At 35.1% G+C, this 16,938-nt stretch overlaps 2 protein-coding genes across 2 annotated transcripts; both read right to left on the bottom strand.

The window, feature by feature from the left end:
* Nucleotides 1–12,695: 12,695 nt before the first annotated feature.
* Nucleotides 12,696–14,109, bottom strand: LOC115720107 (uncharacterized). The gene is made up of 2 exons (XM_061109518.1): nt 14,104–14,109; nt 12,696–13,376 (listed from the first exon to the last, which is right to left on the bottom strand). The coding sequence occupies exons 1-2, from the start codon at nt 14,107–14,109 to the stop codon at nt 12,696–12,698; spliced, it is 687 nt and encodes a 228-aa protein (XP_060965501.1).
* Nucleotides 13,883–16,938, bottom strand: LOC115719316 (scarecrow-like protein 34). The gene has a single exon (XM_030648302.2). It carries the CDS (start codon nt 16,422–16,424, stop codon nt 14,178–14,180), a length of 2,247 nt encoding a protein of 748 aa, XP_030504162.2. The 5' UTR covers nt 16,425–16,938; the 3' UTR covers nt 13,883–14,177.

Genomic DNA, 16,938 nt, shown 5'->3' on the forward strand with positions numbered 1-16,938 from the left:
CCTCTGTCAAGTCAGTAGTTCAATCTTAACTCTAATCAGATGAATTTAAAGAAAGTTGATGTTAGTTATAACAGTTGGATTTTGACACTAACATCTATAAATAGAAGTGACTCTACTTTCTCAATACATCTCCAAGGCTCATAATTTAGATTTCAGAATCAAGTTTAGAGAGAGAGAGTCCAAGATCTTAATGAGTATGTGTGTGGAGGGATGTAATGGGAGTATCACTCTTGAAGATATTTCCCTCATTGTGAGGCACTTCTTTGTAATCGTCTACTGTGTTGAGTTGTAATGTTACACATATTTGATTGTGTACTGCAGAATATACTTCATCAATAAAAATTCACGATTCATTTATTCTTGAGCTAAGTTTATTCTTGCCTAGTTTTATCTAAGTTCAGTTTTTAATTTTGTGATTGGTTCTAGTTTGAATTGTGTGTTCATAAACATCGCTACTATTGTGATATTAGTGTTTTGAGAGTGATCTTTCACTAGAAATGGTATCAGAGCTCAGGGTTTAAAGTTTAATAATCACAGCCAACCAATAAGATTCATCTTCAACATTTTAATAAGAATCAAACTTAAACTTTCAAGAACCATAATCAAGCAATCAAGAACCTAGTTTGAATGGCTACAACAAGATTTGAAGTGGACAAGTTCACTAGTTCAAATAATTTTAGCTTATGGAGAATTAAAATAAAAGATTCTCCAGTTCACCAAGGGATCTATGACGCACCTGATGTTGAGCCATAGAATTTATTAAATAAAGGAAGAAGAAACTTGAGATTAAAGCCAAGGCATATAGTGCCTTTCTCCTCAGTCATAGTGATGAGGTTTTGAGGGAAGTTTCAGATGAAAATAAGGCCTTGGGTCTCTGGAATAAGTTGGCTTCAATTTACATGAAGAAATCTCTTACAAACAAGTTGTATCTCAAGAAGAATTTATACACACTTCGAATGGATCAGCCAAAGGAATTGACAAAGCATCTAGATTATTATAATAGAATTATTCTTGATCTGAATAAGGGTGAAAATCGATGATGAAGAACAGGCTATAATCCAATTGAGTTCACTTCCTAAGATATATGAGCAGTTTATTGATACAATCTTTTATGGGAAAGAAACTTTTACCATGACAAAGGTTAAGGCTACAATTAATTCTAAAGAAATTTAGAAGAAAGGAGATGAGAAAGAAGAGACCAATGGTGAATGATTACTTATTGTTAAGGCAAAATTCCCAAAGATAGTATACAAGTGAAATCAAAACTCAAATGGATACAAAGGTAACCATTCAAGATCCAATTCTAGAAACTCCACAGGAGGGCCAAGCTCTAATGGAACTACAAGAAAGCAATATTATCACTGCAAGAAGGAGGGCCACTTTAGAGATGATTGTTTGGCTTTATAGGATAAACTAATAAGAGAAAATCATCACAAGTCCAAAAGGCATGGACTTGTTGATGTTGCAGATAGCTATGAGTCATCTGATGCATTTTTAGTGTCATTTGATGCACTTGTGATGTCTAGATCAGATTCAAGTGGAGATTGGATTCTAGATTCAAGGTGTTCATTTTAGATGACACCAAACAAAGAACTATTCAGGACTTATTCAAAGAGTCATGGGGGCACAGTTCTTCTTGGGAACAACAAAGCTTGTGAGATTAAAGGTGTGGGAATAATATTATTATTGAATCATGATGGAGTCATGAACACCTTGTAGCAGGTCAGGTATGTTCCAGATCTCAAAAGAAATCTTTTCTCTAATTGTATGTTTGATAAACGGGAGTATGTTGTCAAAGTTGAGTAAGGTGTAATAAAAATCTCACAAGACACTAAAACTGTGATGAGAGGAAAATTGAGTAATGGACTATATTTCTTGGTTGGAAAGACAATAACTCGTAGTGCAGACTGATACAATTTATACATTTAGTGACTCGCACAAAAAGTGCGGGTCACTAAATGTTTTAGCCAATATTTAGTGACTCGCATTGTGTGACAGTAAAAAATTCACATTATTTTTCATAATGTGGGTCACTAAAAGTTTAGAGGTTCACTAAAAGCTTATTTATTTATCTATTTATTTTTTAAAAAATATAAATATATAGTGACGTGCATTGTGGAACTCTAAAAGTGTTCAGAATCACACAATGCGGATCACTAAAGAGTCAATATAAAATAAAAAATGGATAAAATAAAGGACATGACATGGTGAAATGGGACACATGATGGTATTCTAGCTAGGCTCTCTTTTTTACTCTTAATTTATTTATTATAGGAAATAAAGGAAAAAGAAAATAAATAAATAAATAAATAAATAAGATATAAAAAAAATATGCTGAAACCCTAATGCCATTCCCACTAACTTTTTCTTAGAAACAAACCCTAAATTTCCATTCACTCTCTCGTGATCTCGATCTCTATCTCTCTATCTCTCCTTTGTTTTGGTGTAGCGATTGTAAGCCATGGCTAGTTCTGGCCATCAACAACCCTTCTCTACCCCAAAAAATCATAACCCCTCATCCATCTCTGTTTCTCTCTTCCCTTATGCGACGGTGCTGCTAGGTCACGATGGCCACCCTCTAAACGATAGTGTCCAAATGGACCACATCATGGTGCTCACAATACCTAGAAACCAAAATGATGACCATTGACCATTCGTAGGCCTCGATGGGTGATGACCTATTCGTTCGCACACATCAACGGAGGAAGACTTCATCGGACGTGACAGTTCATTCTCAACCTCTGGTTCCCAACCCAAGCTTCACGCAACTCCTCCGTCTCCAGTCTTCTTCCCCAACGACGGGTTACCCATCATCATCCACGAGCCATCATCGTCAACGAGCCATATGCAGCTTGAAATCTTTGTATTTTTTTCATTAAAGATTGATGGGGACTCATCCATAGTAGGATTTATGGGTTGTTCAAATATGTGACATTCTGGTGTTAATTTTTGTGTAAGTGTGATGATTAGGAAAAAATTTAAGGAAGTGAAGTGATGGAGGAGAAATCACAATATTATACCAGTCCTTATCGTGAATTTGAGATTTCATTTTCTTGAATATGTTTCATATCTTGTATTGTAATTTTATTTTTGATTAAGTTTAAGACATTGTATTACCTATTAATTTGGGATTGAGATTTGCATTTAGATTTTTATTCTATTAATTTTTGTATTTTTTTCTGTAAAGATTAAGAGATTTCGGTTTTGATGTTTATGCCCATTTGTTTTATATTTATTTTGTCCTTCAAGTGAGGTATAAATTTTGATTTAACTATTTTTGATTCACTATATATTTTGCGGTATTTTTCTTATATTGATTTTTATTTATAGGCAAATTAAAATATATTAACTCTTGGTATGTAGTAATTAAATTATCTCATTAATTATTTTATTATCCAAATATAATTAATTAAATCATTATTATAAATTTATAATATATAATTTGAACTAAAAAAAATTAAATATTAATTTTTTAAAAAAAAAATGCATAGATATAGTGACACTCATTGAGAGTAGCTATTACTTTCACAGTCTGACAATATTTGACTCTGAAAGCCTATAGTGACGCGCGATGAGGGACTCTCAATAGGTTTAGTGACCCACTCTAAAGGGTCACTAAATACTGCTTTTCTGGTCACCCACATTAGTGACGCATAGTGAAGGGTCACTAAATAGTTTTAGAGTCCCTCAACCCGAGTCCTTGAAACCTATTTTTGTAGTAGTGGCAACACCTGTTATTAACTAAACTAAACATAGTTAAGTAAGGCTATGGAACCTCAGATTGGCGCATGTAAGTCAGAGGGGACTTGAGGAAATGGAAAGTCAAGGATTGTTCAAAGAGAAGCTAAAAGAAAGACTTGAACTCTATGATGAATGTGTTTTAGGGAAGGCTCACAGATTAAAATTTAGCAAGATATAACACATCACCACAGAAAGGTTAGCTTATGTCCATTATGATCTTTGGGGGCCATCTAGGATTCCAACGAAAGGTAAAGGACACTATTTCATTAGTATAGTTGATGATTACAACAGGAAAGTCTGGGTTTATTTGTTGAAAAGAAAAGATGAGGCTCTAGGAACCTTTGACACATGGAAGAGGCTGCTAGAAAACTAAATTGGAAACAAACACAAGGTCTAAGGACTGATAATGGTCTTCAGTACTGCTCAAATGAGTTCAAGGACTTGTGTGCCAAAATGGGAATCCAGAGATATAGAACTGTGATCGAAACCCCCTCAAGAAAATGGTTTTGTTGAGAGGATGAATAGAACATTGATTGAGAGGGTTAGGTGCATGTTACTAGGATCTGGTTTAGACATAACATTTTAGAGGGAAGCTCTAAAAACAGCCTACTACCTAATCAACAGATTGCCATCTATGCCAAACAATTTCAAGACCCCACTGTTGGAAATTATTTTACCAGGATCTTAGATCTACTCACAAGTATGTTGATTAACACCCTAAATATGAACTTTTTAAAACGATGAAATAAACACATATAAAGTTTAGGAAACCTTACATTGGGTGCAGCGGAATTAAATGACTCCTTCCGCTCAGATCTCTAACCCTTGTATCCTTTCTGTAGCAGAGTATTATCAAGATCTGAACCTGGATCTCTTTCTCTGAATCTTTGATGCTGAAACTCCTTTGCTGATGATCTTTCTTCACGATCTTCCTCACTATGATTGAGGTATTGCTTGCTGTGTGTGGGCACTACTCTAATCACTAAGGGGTTTCGAAATTATCAAGGAAGAAGAGAGAGAGAGGGTGGCGGCCAAGGTAGAGAGAGAAAGGCTCAGGTTTTCTGAATCAGAAGTGTAATTTTCCTGAAGCCTTCACTACCTATTTATAGCATTCCACTAGGGTTAGGTTTGAATTATTTGGCATTAAAATAATGAAAATATCAGTTTAAATTGCCTACAAAAGTGGCCGGCCATGGCATATTGGGTTTGGGCCTTGCTTTTTGCAATTTTGCAGTTTTAACACTTTTGTATCTGATTTTCTCAAAAATGCCAATTTTTAAATTCAGCCATTTAAATGTCAATTCTAACTATTTAATAACTATAAATAATTATTAAATAATATTGTCATTTATCATATTTAATAATTGAACCATACAAAGTATCATAATTAACAAATATGCCCCTAACAACTCTTTCTTTACAATTTCGCCCTTACTTAGTGAAAATTTCACAAATAGACATAGTCTAATTTGAGAATTATAATTGATTAATCAAAACCAATTACATGAGTCTTACAAACAATATTATCTCAACTAGTGCGGGGATCATGGGTCGATATAACCGAGCTTCCAATAAGTAGATCAAGAATTTAGCACTGAAATTCACTAACTTATTAATTCTTCGTTGAATCCACGCATAGAACTTAGAATTGCACTCTCAGTATATAGAATGCTCTATATGTTCCACCATATAGACACATCATTAGTTATCCATTGTTATAATCCTAATTTGATCAATGATCCTCTATATGAATGATCTACACTGTAAAGGGATTAGATTACCGTAACACCCTACTATGTATTTTATCCTTAAAACACTTGACCCCGTATAAATGATATTTCAGCTTATGTGAAATGAGTACTCCACCATTTATGTTCGTTTGGTCAAGCTCGAAGGAGATCATCCTTTGCTTACTATTCGCCATATAGAAGCTATAGATTCCATGTTTATGCTAGCGCTCCCACTCAATTGCACTACCGTGTTCTCAAAATGTACGTATCACCCTGACCTAAAAGTAGGCTTAACTAACAAATCAAAGAACACGAATAGCCTTTCAAGATTGAGCCTAATCATAACAGGATTAAGAACATTTGATCTAGGATCAACTTGGTGATATTGACTTGAATAGATTTTACGGTAAGTTTAATTAAATCTAAGTCAAAATTCAATATCCGTCCCTTCCGATGCATACTTCATGCATCCAACCTGAGCTTTACTTTAACCAATGTTCTGGAAAGAACATAGCATTTCTCCAAATGCAAGTAAACTCTTGTTGTAGATTATCATATCAGTAAAATCCTGTATCTGATAAATCTAGGAAACGTTATTCACATAGTCATGTTTACTTTCCAATGTGATGACAACACAATAAACAGGATCAAGTATGTGAAAAGGGTTTAAGATGAATTTATAAATCAAATAGACAAGCAATTGATAAAGTGAACCAAAACATACACAAATGAATGAAAAATACTTCTGTTTCTTTATTGATGTTGAATAAAATAGATTACATTGAAATGGAGTTTTATTTAGGGCATAAAACCCAACACCCACAAGATCAGTTATGGACAGGTAAGCCTCCAAACTTATATCACTTGAAAGTATTTGGATTTACTGAATTTGTGAATGATAGACAAGATAAGTTGCAGCCTAGGGCTTTGAGATACATGTTTCTAGGCTACCCTGAAGGGGTTAAGGGATATAGAATATAAATATGTATTAATTAGGGTGCAATGAGAAGGATTATGATTCTACTAATCTAATTCAGCATGAATTATGAAACTTTATCATAAGTGGATAAATAAGCGTAATTTATTAACTACGGAGATTTATTTAGAATGTGTGGGTATAATGTAAATTAATTGTAGAATAAAAATATTTTTCAGGTTTGGTGATCTTGGAGACCCGATCGGAGGCCGAAAGTATCACAATGAGTTTAGTTAATAATTTTAATGGGACTATTGAGATAAGTCGGTTTTTGAATTACCGAGGTATTTTGGGGTACTCGGGATTGACCAAATGCCCTATGGTGAGAGATTTCATAGTGGCTAAGAAATTTTAAAATAATCATTTTCTTAATTAAACTAATTATATTATTATTATTTTATAATTTATTTTTCCTTCTTACCTATTTTTTAGCTGATATATACATATTGATAACTTTAGAGAAAACCAGAAAAACACAAACCATTCCCTTCTCTTCTTTGTTCCTTCTCTTGAGCAAACACAAAGCGAACCAAGAACCAAAATATTTTTAATGACTTTCTGTCCAATCAGTTCCTCAATCCATTAATGGTAGCATCTAGGATTAGCCAAGGTTGGAGAGGAAGCTAAAGGTATGACTTGGATCATTTTCTTCATAAAAAATTATAGGTTTTGAAAGTAGAATTTTTGTTTTGTAGTTGCCAAGGTTAAAGTAAGTTCTTGGTTTTAGTTTTTGGGTGGATTTGAAGTGTTTTCCATGCTCATATGATAGGTTTTCTTGCTGTGGGAGGTGAGAGTCAAGTTTGAGTTTAATGCTCAAAGCTTGAGCTCTCATGGAAACTTTTGTTTTAGGGCATGATTTTGAATTCTATCACGTAGGGATTGTTATATATCGTTGTATGATTGTTCTGTGAAGTTTGGAATCAATTGGTTAGGTTTTGGTGGGATTTTGAGAAGTTAAAACTTGGGGTTTCATGTTTCCTATAGAAAATGACAGACCGTTTTTGGAAAAAAGGTCTACAATTTTCCCTGCCAAGAAACCCTGAAAATGGCTTGTTGTTTTCTAAATGGCTTACCATTTTAGTGGTGTTTGGAACCCCCATTTTTCATGTTTTTTCAATGTTCAGGGTATTGGTACCCTATTGATTGATAGGAGAACTTACGGTGATGAATTTCGGACCTAGAATAAGTTAGGTCAAGTGAATAATCGTTCTTTTTGTTGTTGTGACATAAGTCCCGAGATCATTGATCTTTCTCCATTTAGTTGGGTTGACACCCCTAAATTGAAATGCAATGTAAAAAACAAGTACATTTGTACCACATAGCATGTCAAGATACATTCATGATCGTCTGTGAATCGGTTTATATAGAAAAGTAAAAAAAACTGTCATTACCGTTACGAAGTAAAGAGACGGTCACTACCGTTATGAAAGTGAAGAAGTGGTCATGACTATTATGAAAGAAGAATGACTCTAAACTGAAACCTTTGTTAGATTTCCTACTTCTCGGTTATCTCATGAGATATCGACAATGACACTTAAAGTAAAATTGCTTTTAGGTTTCCTACTTACTGTTATCTCATGAGATAATGACAGTGACATTTGAATTGAAATCGTTGTTAGGTTTCCTAATTATCGGTTATCTCATGAGATAATGACAATGACATTTGAATTAAAATCATTGTTAGGTTTCCTACTTACTGGCTATCTCATGAGATAATGACAGTGACATTTGAACTAAAACCGTGTTAGGTTTCGTACGATCCTGTTATCTCATGAGATAATGACAGTGACATTTGAACTAAAACCGTTGTTAGGTTTCCTACTTGCCAATTATCTCATGAGATAACGACAGTGACGTTTGAATTAAAACCGTTGTTACGTTTCTTACTTGTCGGTTATCTCATGAGATAATGATAATGACATTTGAACTAAAACTGTTGTTCTCATGAGATAGCAACTGTGAAATTTAAATTGAAACCGTTGTTAGGTTTCTTACTTTTCGGTTATCTCATGAGATAATGACAATGAAATTTGAACTAAAACTATTGTTAGGTTTCCTACTTGTCGGTTATCTCATAAGATAACGAGAATGACATTTGAACTGAAACTATTTTTAGGTTTCCTACTTGTCGGTTATCTCATGAGATAACCACAATGAAATTTAAACTGAAACCGTTGTTAGGTGTCCTACTTGTCGATTATATCATGAGATAACGACAACAACATTTGAAATGAAACCATTTTTAGGTTTCTTCCTTGTTGGTGATCATGTTTAGGTAGCGGCAGTGACATGAATACATGTGAATGGTATTCAAGTTGTCTTGTTTGACAACAGCAGTAACACTTGGATACTAGGGATTGTGTATTCCTATTGCCTGGTTCAGTGACAATAGTGACATTCAGATACCATTTTTAGGTATAAGAGTTGTTTTATTAAACAATGACAAAGACTTTAGTATGCCAGGTTAGGCATTAGAATTATTTTTCTAGGAAAATGGTGAGAATAATTACTTTATGAAGTAACAACTATGGTTATTACTATTAGACTGGTAATTGTGTGTAGTTGTATTTTTTTTATGTTATTATTCATTGTATTTGCATATCCGTACTGACCTAGATTTATGTATATGAGTAATGTACAATTGTTTGATTCTAATTAGTCAGTTTACTTGTTGGTATTTGTGTGATCAATTATATGATTATTGTTCTTTCTTTTCTTGTTGAGTCTTGTGACTCACTAGTGCTTTGTGGTGCAGGTAAGGGCAAGGGAATAACAAGGGAAGCCATGAGATGACTGTCTTCTCGGGAAAATGTACTTACTGACTTCTACAACTTTTGTCGTCGACTTGTTAGGAGTTTTTTTGGGTTGCACTTGATGTGTATTTTGACTTACTTTTTTATATAACCTTTTTTTAAAACTTTTGTAACAAGGGATCCCCGAAATAAATTTTTAGTGATGTCATCATGTTCATTGTTATGGTTTAATATTGGTAAAGTTCTTACTATTATCACGAATTTGATTAAATAGTTTATCTATTAATACTAAACTATGTTTCAAAAACACACACACACACACGTGGCATCCCTAGGAGTTAGGGCGTTACATCTTGGTATTAGAGCAACCATGGTTTTAAAGATCTTGAAGACTTGTCGAATCATTTGATGCAAAGACAAGTCGACTTATGGTATAGTAAGTGTTATGTATTTTGTTATTATTTGATTACTTGACTACTTGTTGTGAAGTATGATAAAAAAAAAATTAATATTGTAATAATTATTACGTGTTTCCATGTGAGAAATTCTTATTAGTATTGGTATTTGATTGAGGTTCTAAAATGATGCAAGATGTGGACTATAAGTGTGTTAAATTATGCAGCTAGGGCAATCAAACAAACTGAATAATGAGTCATCTAGGCTCTGGGTAGATGGTAAGGAAGAGAATCCTCTACCACATCAATATTTGGAACAAGTAATGGCTACTATGCAAGATACGATTAGACAACAAGGGGAATAAATTTGAGACCTGAGAGAACAATAGGCTCGCTTAGCACCTAATTCTGTACCACCGACATTCCCTAGTGTGCCATTGGATGTAGTAAAACATATGAAGCCGACTTATGAGCAGTTTAGGAAGCAAAAAAGAAAAACACCAGTTATGAGGCAGAACAAAAGGTTCTAGGTGGACCATGTTATTGGTCAAGGTGAGAATAAAAAATGGCGAATCTATCATGAGTGTCAAAGATGAAAAAGATGCCATTTGGGCCAATGTAGAACCAAATCCTATTTTTATTGTGGGGTAGTGGGTAATCCAAAAAGAAGTTTCCCGCAATTATGGATGATTGATGTCAGAGAAGAATTATTGTCTATGGTTCCTACTCAAGTGTTTGTTCTGAATCTAGTAGATATGGGTACTGTTCTTTCAAACATTTTAAGTTAGATTTTTATGGGTAGTATTATTTTTGCTATACTAACTGATTTTGATGTAAGACATTGTATGTTCAAGTAGAGTCATTGAGAATCTGAATGGTTTGTGTAATGTATGTTATTTTACGGTAGATTATTTGACATGGCAAATAGATTAGAGAAATGACAAAACAATAAGATGGTTGTTGATGAGTAGCTATTAAAGACATACATCTCTAATTGATTCAGAGAATAGAATCTTCTTTCCTAGAGATGATCTAGTGTTAGTGAAGGTGGGATGACTTATGAGTATTGTCCAAAATCTTAGGTAAATTAAAGATGACAATTACGTCAGTTGATCTATCTACTACCAGTGAGGACAGAGATTGAGGGGCATGAGTCAAACCTTAGAATTTAGAATATAATTAGGGTAGTAACGTATAACAGAATGTCCAGGAGAGTAGTAGTGTCGATAAGGTAGAGAAGATTATCTATATTACCCATAGTAATACGGTGATGGTGGGAAATACTTTTAAATTTGACCGGGTGGTCAATCTAGTATACGAAGTGACCACTGAAATCCTAAGAAAGGTAATGCTCACGCAGAAAGTGGAGGAGCTTATAAATTGAGATTCAATTTATCAGGCATTATTCAAGTGGTTGGTGAGTGTTGGTTAACTTATTAAATTAGAGAGATGATTTTTTTATTAAACAATAAATTGTATAATTGAATGTGGTTTGAGATTGAGAGTAGTTGGCTAAGTATAAAGGTGGCGTTGACTGGGAAAGAGTAGAGGTAATGTAAGAATCATACAATGAATTTCAAGTGGTAATTATGGGAGAAAAATATAAGAATCTCATATTCTGGTTCATTAGCACCGGTAATGAGAGACTCATTTAAGTTAGTATGGTAGTTTATACCAAGTGATTATCAATGCAACCGAGAGTGTAGATGAAATACATTTTTTTCGATGAATTAGAAAAGTTATCATGATCACTACCAAAAGCAAGAAAGAGACTTTAGGATCAAGGAATGATCTTTGGTTAATTATTATCAGCTGAGAAATCAGGAAAATGACATTTCCAAATTAGCTATGGGTACTTAGTATGAGTAATATTATCCCTATTATATACTTTGAGTCAGTTACCTTTATACTGGTAGTTATAGGTGAATGATTGGGAAATTTAAAAGTTATGTCAGTTTAAGAGGAATTGATACAGGTTGAAATATGATGAGATGGACAAGGTTCAAGTTGAAATCAAGATAGGAACTCCTCAAAATTAAGTAAACAATACAGACAAGGAATTGTAAAGGGTCATTGAAAGGAATTATTGAAATCAGATTCAAATTGGGAAAGAGATAAAAGTAGGAATTACAATTAGGAACGACACAAATGCACCATGAATTTTATTTTTGGAGTTAAGTGTACTTAACTTGGAGTAATCTCAAGATAAGAAATCTTCTAGGAAGTTATCTCAAAAAGAGTGTAAGTGGGGACAAATTACGCTGGAAAGATTCGTATTAGAATGTACGACCAGTTGTTGCTCTAAGAATTATCAAGAGGGAAATGTATGAATGAGTAAAGATCGATAAGGTATTGAGATGAGTATATATTAGTTGCTAGAAATAAGGAATTCTACGATTGAATTATGTATTAAGATTTTGTAAGGTTGTGGTATTGTATGATTTTGACCGAGCAATAGATGTTGGATATAGCGAGCCATTATATTATTTAATAGTGTAGATAATTTATACAGTAAATACGTATATTAAGTTTTATATTGAATGAATAGTTTAATCTTATGAAATTTTAAATTTGATGTCTATGATAATGATATTAAGGGTTAAAGAAGGTTGTTATGAACCATGGATATTAAAGCAAAAATAGTACAACTTTTTATTCTATGAAGGATGGATGGTCTGAGGAGATTAATAGAATATTAGAAAACATGTCGCAGGCATATAAGATAAAGGTTTGAGTATCAGACTTGCTTTTTTCTTTGGCAGCAGAGTCAGCGGTTCTTCTATTGCCATAACCAAAGGGAAAGCCAGTGAGAGAGTAACATTTATCTCATAAGATGGTTTGGTTTTTGACACTTGGAGCAGGTAGGACTCATTTTCTTATTTTTTGAGATAAAGTTGGCTGCAGGGTTAGAATCAGGGGTTGCTGCAGGGTTGGGTGTGAAAGTAGCAGTTGCAATGGAATTAGTGTTTCTATTGCCAATAGTTCTTTGGCGTTCTTGATGAACAATCATAGAAAATACTTTTCTTAAAAGGGGACAAGGATCAAGGAATAAGACCTAATATGGTACAACATGATAAGACTCATTGAGGCCTTTAAGAAACTATACCACCTGATCATGGTTATGGTATTCTTGATTTTTGGCAGTAGCAACACATGTGCATGGTATTTTTGGGCGAAGTTGAGTGATCCCATCCCAAATAGAAGTCAGTTTAGTAAAATATGTACTGACAGAATCATCACCTTGATGAAGAAAGGTGAGATTTTCATTAAGTTCGAAAATTCGTGGACCATTACCTTGATTGAACCTATTGTTAAGTTCAGTCCACATGTCTGTAGCAGTATCAAGATACATGATACTGCTCTTTATCTCAGGTGAAACCGAGTGAAGGATCCAAGATTGGACCATTTGATTATAACCAATCCAAGAACTGTATAGAGGATCATTTAGAGAAGGTTTGGGAAGCGTACCATCAAGAAAAGATGATTTGTTACGTGCACCTATGGAAAGCTTGAAATCTCGAGTCCATGGTTGAAAGTTCCTATATGTCAAGACCGGAGTAACAAGTGCTAGTCCAGGGTGATCTGCGGTGCTGAGGTAGTAGGGGCTTTGTACATCCTCATAGGCCGGTCGATCTCCATGAACATGGTGATTTGAAGCAGCTGGAACAGGGACTCGAGGAGGAAGGTCTGCAGAGTTTTGAGATGCTGGAGGAGCAGGATTCCGAAGAGCATTGTCCACTTGATTGACAGTGGAGGTCAGAAGAATTGGCTCTCGTACGCACTATTGTTGAAGGTAGAGAAATCTTGAGATGGTTATGGTTCTTGGATTATAGCATTTGATACCATATTAGTGAGAACAAAACAAAACAGAGAGAAATGAAGAACAATCTTTATTGATTGAGTGAATTGTATAAGTGTGATACAAGAGAAAAGCTATTTATATAGCTGAAATACAGTTGAAAAATAAAAGAACACAACCGACAATACTAACAGACGAATTACCTAACCAACTAACTAACTCTGATAGTTTTATGATGATTTATATAGTTTCAGATATGTTAGTGCAGATAGCTTCAATTTTATTGCCAGCACCTCTTTTTTTAATTAAAAAGAAATAGTTAAATTGACAAGTGAATTAGTTTTAATTAATTTGCTGTATTTATTTTTTTTTCCAGCACTGAGAAAACACCACATTTTATTGGAATATATATAATATAATATTTCCTTTATCTAAAACAGATACTCACCAATGGATCGTTCTAATGTTTAGTAGCAAAATGAAGCAACTATACTAAACTGATTTTTTTTTTTTTTTTGAACATCAATATAGCAGTACTACAAATACAGTCTAAAAGTGAACAAATCGAGAATTGGTTTCCACAATTTGTTAAACTCGAACCACCTTTAAACTCTCAATTGTCGGCTGAGAAGATCAAGCTTATATTACAACTACTGCATCAGTAGTTCAAAACAGAAGAAATGAGTACATCAAAACTTAATTGTTAAACTCTCATGTCTAATCTATTACATCTATTCAATACTAATCAGTACAGAGTAATGAGTAGTGTTTGAACAGATAATGTTAATTTGAGTAAGGTCCCTCCGCCGAGACCCAACATGAAGTAGCAAAAACAATCCTTCCTTTCCATCCCTGAAGCATCCAATTGCTATCTTCATCAATTTCAAAATCCTTGTGGTACCATGTTCTCAACTTGTCTTTAAATTTACTGATTAACTCTTTGCTGAGAGGGAGTGACCGAAAACCGGCTCTCAAGCACCGAACTTGCCACTGCTTGTACGTCTCAGGCCTCTCCATTCTCTTTTCTTCTTCACATGCTATCACATTCAGAATCTCCTGGCCAAATAATTTTCTTTCATACAGCAACCTCTCTTCGTTTTGGCGGGCTATAATGGTATCCAACATGTCAAACAAGGCAGAGAAATGGAAGAGCGCTTCACGAAAACGAGTGACAAAAAATGGAGCATTGTACGATCCATTGACAATGTTATGAACAAAAATGGCTGGATTCATCTTCCTGATTAGTCTCAGAACAGCATCTCTTGGGCAGTTTTCAACAGTTTCTTCTAGTACGTTTTTTAACCGCAACAAACAATTCACAGCAACAACTTCGTTGCTTTCAATCTTTATGTCCTCAACGCGGATGGTCTCCCATTTCGTTACTACTATGGCATTGTACCTGAAAGGCACACCAAACCGTTCGCAGTACTTGGCTAAGCGCCGCCCTGTCTCTTCAATTCTCTCTTTTGGCCGAAAACCATTTTGAGGGAACTCTATCCCTGTAATGCGCAGATTAGGAGGCCCACCGTCTCTTCTTGAGAGATGCTGGATGAAGATTGGCCACTGAAAACCATATAGGATGCCAAAATCAACGATGTGAAGTGTTGTTGCTTTCTCAGCCACCTGCAGGAACATCTTGTTTGCAAAGAACATGCCAAATTTCTTGAAAGGACAGGAAGAAAGATTAAGGTGGAATGCTTTCAAAAGGTCAGAAGCTTTCACCCTGGCAAGTAAAGAACCAAATAACACGGCTCCAGTTCCAGTTCCATTTCCAGTTCCAGCCAAACGCGCATCAAGGCCATTGGCAAAATAATAGGCCAACCTCTGGGATCCATCTCCATTAGGAGATGAATGCTGCCTAATCTTCTTTAGAAGCTCATATGCAGTCCTTCTATCATCACTGGACACAGCTTGTGCGCACGAAATCAAAAGGAATCTCAAATCCACAGTTTCACTCTTCTTGTTTTGCTTCTTGCCACGACCTTTTCCGCTACTGGCATTAGAATCCACAGGCTGCAATGCCTTGCGTGCTTCATTGTCCCCAGGTTCAACTTGAAGCAACACTTTATCAAACATCTCTGATAACTCACTGTCATCAATATAATGCGCAGACTGCTTGTTACTTCTCTCTTCTTCTGAATCATCATCTTCCCTCTCATGATTTTTCCTCCCCCGCAACCCGTTAGGCGGGCTTTCACTCTCAATTTTTACAACTGCATCATCTGTCTTCAACTGGGGTGAGAATCCATTGCTCTCCAGATCAATGATGAGCTGATTACCTTTAGGGAGGAACTTACTTGCTTCCTCAAAACCTCTCTGAAACTGGGAGACTGAATCACTGTCCCTAAAAAATTTCTGAGCTGTAGCCAAATCAAACTGAAAATTGTTTTCACCAGGAACAAAGGACTGCAATGAAGAGTTATGGTCTACTAGATCACTAAGCAATTGAGGGCTGTTAGCATCATGACTATTACTGCCATAGTCGCTAGAGCTTACTGAAAAATTGCTATCTGGGGTCTCAGCTTTTTTATCTGTAGGAGACTGATTGGCTGGATAAGGATAACTCTCACCAAGAACATCATAGAATGATTTCTCAGTGACTTGAAGACCCAATGGATCATTGAGCGTGTTGGTCTCCTGCTCCATGTTTTCTTCCATGAGGATCTGGTTTATGAACTTGAGTACATATATTGAGAACTCACTTTCATCATTGGGGGAGTCACTTCCGGGGTTCACACTTAAGGGAGGAGTATAAGAGTTTCCATCTGGGCTCAGTGTTGTGGAGGGAAAAGATGGATCTTCCAAAGAGGGCAAGTTAATGGAGGGCATGAAATTACCCGGATCAGGATCAGGTGGAGTAAAAAGGTTTGGGTAATCATCAACGAAATCAAACTCTGAAGAGTATTGGTTTACTGTGTATTCGTCTGAAATTACCGAGTAGTCATTTGAATTGGGTATACTGGTCCAGTTTTCTATTTCGAAACTGTTTGTGAAATCTGAGAAGTCGCTGAAACTTGGATCCATAATCATAAGTAACCCAAACCAGATACCACACTATGTTTCTTTAACAAAACTCCAGAAAAAGTAAATATACGATTAGTGCTACCTGGGAAAATTCTAAGCTACCACTGCCAGATAAGAACAAACAACATAATAACAAAACAGATACCAAAAGAGAAATAAACAGAGAGAGATTATGGAACGAAAAAAGAAATAAAAGAAAAAGCGAACTGAAAGTTGCAAAACCTTATTAACACAGCAAAAACAGAGCAAGAGAAGGGTGTGGCTAAGAACGATAAAGGATGTAGCTGTCGGTGGTGGTGATTCTGTTTGATTGTTTATTATTAAAATAATATTATGTATCTGTACTATAAGGCTAAGCTTCTTGGAATTTGGAAGAAAGACTATGTTGACCTGTTTAAGTCACCGGGTGATGATAGAGCCAGGGTATCTACACAATATAGGTTTGTGTTGTCTGATCGAGATTCGGAATGAGATGGAGAGAGCTTCTAGAAAGAAAGTTGGGGACCATTTGTTTTCCTTT

The sequence above is a fragment of the Cannabis sativa genome, chromosome 2 (genome assembly GCF_029168945.1).
Source record: "Cannabis sativa cultivar Pink pepper isolate KNU-18-1 chromosome 2, ASM2916894v1, whole genome shotgun sequence".
Taxonomy (NCBI): Eukaryota; Viridiplantae; Streptophyta; class Magnoliopsida; order Rosales; family Cannabaceae; genus Cannabis; species Cannabis sativa.